Source organism: Lolium perenne, chromosome 2 (genome assembly GCF_019359855.2).
Source record: "Lolium perenne isolate Kyuss_39 chromosome 2, Kyuss_2.0, whole genome shotgun sequence".
NCBI lineage: Eukaryota > Viridiplantae > Streptophyta > Magnoliopsida > Poales > Poaceae > Lolium > Lolium perenne.
The window spans coordinates 257,357,140-257,364,085 of NC_067245.2; the positions used below are offsets into that span (position 1 = coordinate 257,357,140).

At 42.3% G+C, this 6,946-nt stretch overlaps 1 protein-coding gene across 1 annotated transcript; it reads left to right on the forward strand.

Moving 5' to 3' along the window:
- Positions 1-797: 797 nt before the first annotated feature.
- On the forward strand, positions 798-2,405 carry LOC127335720 ((+)-neomenthol dehydrogenase). Its single transcript, XM_051362446.2, has 5 exons — positions 798-956; positions 1,064-1,306; positions 1,396-1,459; positions 1,611-1,805; positions 1,911-2,405. The coding sequence occupies exons 1-5, from the start codon at positions 922-924 to the stop codon at positions 2,289-2,291; spliced, it is 918 nt and encodes a 305-aa protein (XP_051218406.1). The 5' UTR covers positions 798-921; the 3' UTR covers positions 2,292-2,405.
- Positions 2,406-6,946: the final 4,541 nt, after the last annotated feature.

Sequence of the window (6,946 nt, forward strand, 5' to 3'; positions counted from 1 at the left end):
TGCCGGCAGTAATTTCTCAACCTATATACGTTTTCCTAGTAGTGTCAACTAATTTAGAGAGGCTCAGCTGGCCAGGCCACCCTACGCTAGTAGCACTTCCAAAGGCGAATGGGAAACAAAATATCTTATTTTGTGGCAATTGAATTTCAAGCCTCATACCGTAGTAAATCAATCAAAATTCGATTATCAACATGTTGACCATATTTAAAGGTGGTGTGATATAATTGGTCATGTTGTTTCATTGTGCAATATCTACAATTTATACAAACACACATGTACGAAAATAGTTATCAAGGTTATATACTCCCTCTTTGCCTAAATGTAGTGACAAATTAGTTTATTAATTCAAAGGTCAACCGATTTAAAGATTGAAGAGTGTGTGGAAAAAATATAACAACATCTACAACGTCAAATACATATAATATAAAAGTATATTTCATGAAGATTCTAGTATACTGATTTGATATTATAGATGCTAATATATTTGTTAAATTAGTTTGGTCAAACTTCATCATTTGGCTTTAAAAACTAGGATGCACTCATTTGATATAAATGGATTTGATGTACGTAGTACTATTTTCCGTTTAAAAATCTGGACTCACGTGTGATATGAACATGAATGATATGAATCACCAAAAATGTGCGGATCACTCGTAGCAAAATTTCAAGTGCACGATTCTGCCACGGCGCCTCCGCGAAATCGCCATCACACATAGGTCCACCATTCGTCGGGGGTAAAACGAAGTGTATGTGGCGTTTGTGGCATGATGTCCATTATTATGCTGTGCCGGACAACCACCACCACAAGTAGACAAAGGCGAACCGAGGTAATCACCGGAGCAGTTACATAAACGTATCTGGTTCTGAGGAAAGCCACATCTCCCATCGTCTTCTTCGTGCTCGTGGTTTTTCACCCAGCTCATGGAAGGAGCCAACTCCGGCCCCCCAAACACGAGGTACGACTATGCACTGACGCCGCCGTGTATCCTCGCTAAAGTTGGCCTGTAGTATACTTTTATCATTATTCAGTATATGTACTGCTCTGATGTGTTGCGTTCGCTAGGATTGCCGTCGTCACCGGCGGGAACAAAGGGATCGGTTTCGAGGTGTGCAGGCAACTAGCCAGCGGCGGCGTCACGGTGGTTTTGACGGCCCGGGACGAGACGAGGGGCACGGCGGCCGTGGAGAAGCTCAAGGGGCTGGGGATCAGTGGTGTCGTCTTCCATCAGCTGGACATCACAAACGCTTCGAGCATTGCTGGATTGGCCGATTTCTTGAAGACCCGTTTCGGGAAGCTAGATATTCTGGAAAGTTTTTCGTTTCCCTCTGTACAACTGCATGCAAAGGCTTTGGGGAACCGGCCGGTGATTGATGTATATTCTCTGTTAATTTGCAGGTGAATAATGCCGCAATTGGTGGGGTTGAGTACCTCCAAGAACTCGATACCAATGAGGAAAAGGTGAGATGACGTGTTTTTTTTTTCATTCCTCCTCCTGTAGATGTGAGCTGAATCCGCTAGCTGATCCGATGTTGCGAATCCACGCGACTCTGCACTGAATTTTTTCGGACACCCGAAACTGAACATGTTTATCTGACCTTACATACAACAGTTCAGTGGCCTAGATTTCCACCAGAGACTCGAATGGATGTTCACAAACATCAACGAGACCGTCGACGGCTCAAAGGAAGGTGTGAAGACAGACTACTACGGCACCAAGCATGTAATCGAAGCCCTGCTGCCTCTCCTGCAATCTTCCTCCGACGGGAGATTAGTGAATGTCTCCTCTGATGCTGGACTGCTAACGGCAAGTTCCGATGTACCAGTCATGCTATATAGTGATGCACCAAAATTTCCCCCATATCCTACTTTTATAGTAACAGTTTTTCTTTTGATCCATGTGTACGTGCAGTTTATCAAGAACGAGGAGGTGAGGCAGGAGCTGAACGACATCGACAACCTGACGGAGCAGAGAATAGACGAGCTGCTGGACAAGTTCCTCGAGGATTTTGAGGCCGGGACGTCGGAGGCGCAGGGGTGGCCCACCGTTCTCGCAGCGTATAAGATGGCCAAAGCCGCCATGAACGCGTACTCGAGGATCTTGGCAAAGAGGCACCCGGAGCTCCGTGTCAACTGCGTGCATCCAGGCTACGTCAGGACCGACATAACCATGGGCTCGGGTATCCTGACGCCCGAGGAGGGCGCGCGTAACGTGGTGAAGGTGGCGCTGCTGCCGGAGGGTTCGCCGACCGGCTTGTACTTCGACAAGGGTGAGGAGGCGTCGTTCGTCTGAGAGATGCCTACCCTCGCCGCGGCTCGACCGCAGCTTACGACGCCACTGCCTTAACTGGTTTTGTGGTAGCTACACTGGTTGTTTTAGATGAGGATTTACATTGAATATTCATAATTGCGTGGGTACACCGCAAAAAAAATCGTGGGCCCTCAAAACAATATAAGCCATAAGCCAGACTAAGAGGAAGAGTAGAATATACTAAGACGAATATTCGAACCATGTAGTGCAATGGCTAGAATACAAGGAGTTTGAAGATCATTAGAAAACTCCAAGAAAAAGAGTAGATACTGAATTAAAAAAATCGAGCTTCAATATTGGGAGGAAGAAGTTAGGCCTTATTTTCATTAGGTTGTTTGGAAGTACCTATATAGTATTGTCATAAGAATACTTTGCGGATGGATTTCTTAATAAAATGGCTGTGTGCATCGATTGATGCACATGCTAGGAAACCCCATTTCTAAGAAAATAGTATTGTCAGAAGAATGCCAGACCGAAAGTGGAGGTTTATACCTTGAGGAAGCAAAAGTTAGACTTTAACTTAAGCAGAGGAGTAATAACAATTGCTCGAAAGTAAGAGAACTTAAATAAGTCAAAGGTGAAGAAATTGGATGAAGGAAATATCCAGAGAACAACCAAACTCAATAAAGCTGAAGGCAATTTTTTTTTAGAACAGTTTAACATATAAAAACAAAATACTAATATGAAAATAACGGAGAATTTTCATCATGGAATCTAATAAGTACCAAAGTACACCTAAAGAGATGGAGAAGAATCCATGATTTGATGGATTAAATGAGTCTAATATATTCTTGGAAAATAAACCAAATATATTAAAAAATCCATCAGGCAAAGTACTTAGTAAGTATCTAATAAGGCATGCCAAAGTACACCAGGCATGCTATGAAATACTTACTAAGTACCATTATTAAAAAAATGGAAAGCAAATATATGCAAAAGTTCCTTAAGGTCGAGAACCTATGAAAACATAGAGAAAACTTTACCATGATGATTAATAGAACCTATAAGCAGAAGAAGATATTTGGATTAGTGGACCTTCGAAAAATAAGACGGCAAGTTCATCGTGGTGGAAGAAATCATAGGATTGATGAAGGTAGTAATTAGTCATTCACACAAAAATGGATTTAAGGAAAAGTCTAGACACGGGGTACACCCAATTAATACCTATTGATATTACAACGGAGTTTAAGAAAGGTCGTGATCTCTTCAAGTCAGTTCTATATTCTAAAATGCGAGAGAGTTTGAATTTTGGAACGAAGTTCGGTTTAAGGAGGAGAGACAGTAACATCTCAAGATTAGAGACTGAACATTCATACATAGAATTTTAGGTGTTTGGTTTGTGGAAATATTTTGCAGAGAAAAAGACAAAAGGTCAGATACTTAGTCAACCGAGAATTACTCACTAGCTTCTAAAAACAATAACCTCTGAGCTTTGATATTTCTTGGGATGGATGGTATGCATGCCTGCTAGCTTTTGGGATCGAGAAGGTTGTTGGAAGTTGTTGGAATTTGACATTTCCTATGACGAAAGGTATTTTTGACTGACGTGTCTAGTAGGAGGCTTTGAGATAGTAGTGTTTTTGTGCCTACATGCAACCAGCGCGCTAGTGTGCGACGTATACCGTGAATATTCTGCTGGTTCTGGGCCTCATGCAGCCTCGTGATTGTTGTGTTCTGGGCCCGCATTGATCATTCTCCTAGTACTTGTAGCCCCTTTCGTTCCACACCGTACCTCTCTTCGTACAAAAGCTGTAAAGCACTCGAGTCTTTCATTTCAAACTTGAGACTCCTACTGAAGGGCTTGATAAGGGCACTACAAGAAAAACCTTCCATAGAGACATTTTACTAGAGACACTTCCTACTTTGCCTCTTTAAAAATCACATTAAGACACTTTGCATGTTGTAGTGGCACTTTCTGAGACACTTTAGAAATAGTCTCATATGTAGGGACGTTAGTTGAGATATTTTTGTAAGGGGTTGCAATTTTCATTCTATAGACAACTTATGAGACACTCCAAAGTGTCACAGATAAGTTCTCAAGAAGCAATCCGTGAGACACTTCGTTCTATGTCTTTAATTTTTATCTTGAGGCAATGTTTGAGGCATTTTGCATGTTCTCTAGAGACATTTGTTCTATGTTTGGGTCATGGTGGGCAATACTAATTACAAATTCGTTCCAAGTATCAACATATACTTGTGAAAGGGTGAGATGGTTAATGGAATTAGTCTTAATCACTAAGGTCATGAGTTCGAGTATTGCTTTTCACATGGTTTCTTTACATTTATTTACTCTAGAGACACAATACAATGCCTCTTTTATGTCTTCTAGAATGTAAAGACATTATTACTATTGTCCTTACCACATAGAGACACCGCCCGTAGTGACAGTTTTGAGACAATATGGAAAGTGCCTCTATAACTATGTAAGAGCAATTTAAGTGTCTCTAATGGACCAAAATTGTGTCTCTACATACCAATTCTCTTGTAGTGGGGTGTGTTCGGTTCTGGGATGTTCCGTTCCCAGAACTTATTCTTGCGTTCTTTTTTGGGTTGGAGTGGAATTGAATGGTTCTAGAAAACAGGGGCGGAGCCAGGGGGGCAGCAGGGGCGAGACCCCCCCCCCCCCCCAACCGTCGGCCCCCCTCAATATTTTCTGCGTATACGTATACTAACGTGTACTAGTCATATACGTGTGAATGATCGTGAATGTGTAATCAGCCCAAGCTTACAAGAGCCCATATGACGTTGTGGTGAATCATGACTTCGTCCACTTATTCGCTGTAACCTAGATCGATACAAACTGGTCAAAATAAAAACTAGAATCCACGCCTCCTGCCGTTTTCCGCTATGCCAGTCACCATACGCCGCCGCAAGGGCATCACCGCATCGTCGCCGTGCTAAACAGGGATGCCGTTTATCCTGATCATGCCGCGATGCAGATTTTCGGCGTGCCGTGCCGTGCCATGGAGTAATCACAGTACATCACTGTATCTGTTCCCCCAAAACACAAATCTGAAGGTACCACGAAACTTGCATTTGTATTGATTGATTGCAGCCTAGTATTTTAACAAGTTGTTTCCCTGTCGATCAATAATATAGTATAGCTTGATGCATCTTTCAGTTACTGGGGTGACTGAATTTGACTCACTACATGACCCTGACCCCTACAGCATGTTACTTTTTCGAGCTTGAATCTGGCTTCATGCCAAATATAGGTAAAATCCTTGGTAACAGAACGCTGTTTAAACAATTCGTGAAAAAAAAACTATGTTTCAACATACAAAAATTAGCTTTTGTTGATAAAAATGTGTTGGTTTGGTTGTATCTAAATAAATGATGACATATTTACACTATTATAAGCCAAACATACAATAGTATGCTTTTTTTTAACAATCGAAATTTCCATAGTACTATACTTAAAGGACGATCATCATCCGCTTCGCCCCCCCTATGCTTAAATCCTGGCTCCGCCCCTGCTAGAAAATGGAATATTTCCTTAATATTCGGAACCGACCGGTCCGACCGATTCCGTTGGATGAGGTGGAATGGCACAGTAATGCTGGGGCGATTAACTATAATTTTGTTATATTGTGATCCAAATTCATATGCTAAAGGGAGGCTAACTTCTGACGAGCGGAGCGAGGCCCGTCGCCGGGTAGGCTTGGACCGCCTATATATACATCCTGTAAGCCGCCGGCTAGTATTTATCAGATTATAAGATAACCCACGACGTTTGTAAATACTTCCCGATATAGTGAAGTTTTGCTAGCTAGCGTCCGTGGTTTTTTCCCCTTCTGTGTTGGAAGGGGTTTACCACGTTAAATCGCGTGTCTCCGCTGCATTTGCATTTACCGTTCTTTATTTGCTTGTCGCTTTTATAACAAGTGGTATCAGAGCCCGTGTTTCAATCTAGGGTTTTGCGATATGTCTTCCTTGAAGTTCGATCTACCGCAGCTAGATTATACTACGAGATTTTCTCTGTGGCAAGTGAAGATGAGGGCGATCCTTACCCAATCTTCTGATATGGATGAAGCTCTTGATGGATTTGGCAAGAAAGATGCCAAGACCTGGACCGACTATGAAAAGAGGAAAGACCGTAAGGTTTTTTCATTAATTCAGCTTCATCTATCCAACAATATCTTGCAGGAAGTGCTAACTAAGAAATCCGCAGCGGCGCTGTGGTTGAAACTGGAATCGATCTGCACGTCCAAAGATCTAACCAGTAAGATGTACGTGAAGATGAAGTTATTCTTGCAAAAGATGCAAGAAGGTGTGTCAATGATGAATCACCTATCGATCTTTAGAGAGATCGTTTCTGATTTGCTATCCATGGAGGTAAAATATGATGATGAGGATCTCGCTCTTATACTGTTAGTCTCGTTGCCTATTTCTTTTGCGAATTTTCGAGACACCTTGTTATACAGCCGTGATGAACTAACCCTTGCCGAAGTTTATGAGGCGCTCCAGCAGAAGAAAAACATGAAATTTATGGTGCATGCAGAGGGTTTGTCATCTAAGACAAAAGCACTGCAGGTCCGAGGCAGAGCCGAGAACAGAAACAACAACTACAACAGAGATAAGAGCAAGACCGACAGAGGTCGCTCAAAGTCCAAGGGACGAGATGTTAACTTCTGCAA

Coding starts and splice junctions, on each gene's coding strand:
- LOC127335720 (XM_051362446.2), top strand. CDS start 922: ATGGAAGGAGCCAACTCCGGCCCCCCAAACACGAG. Junction 957..1,063: donor TCCGGCCCCCCAAACACGAG/GTACGACTATGC, acceptor TGCGTTCGCTAG/GATTGCCGTCGTCACCGGCG. Junction 1,460..1,610: donor TCGATACCAATGAGGAAAAG/GTGAGATGACGT, acceptor TACATACAACAG/TTCAGTGGCCTAGATTTCCA.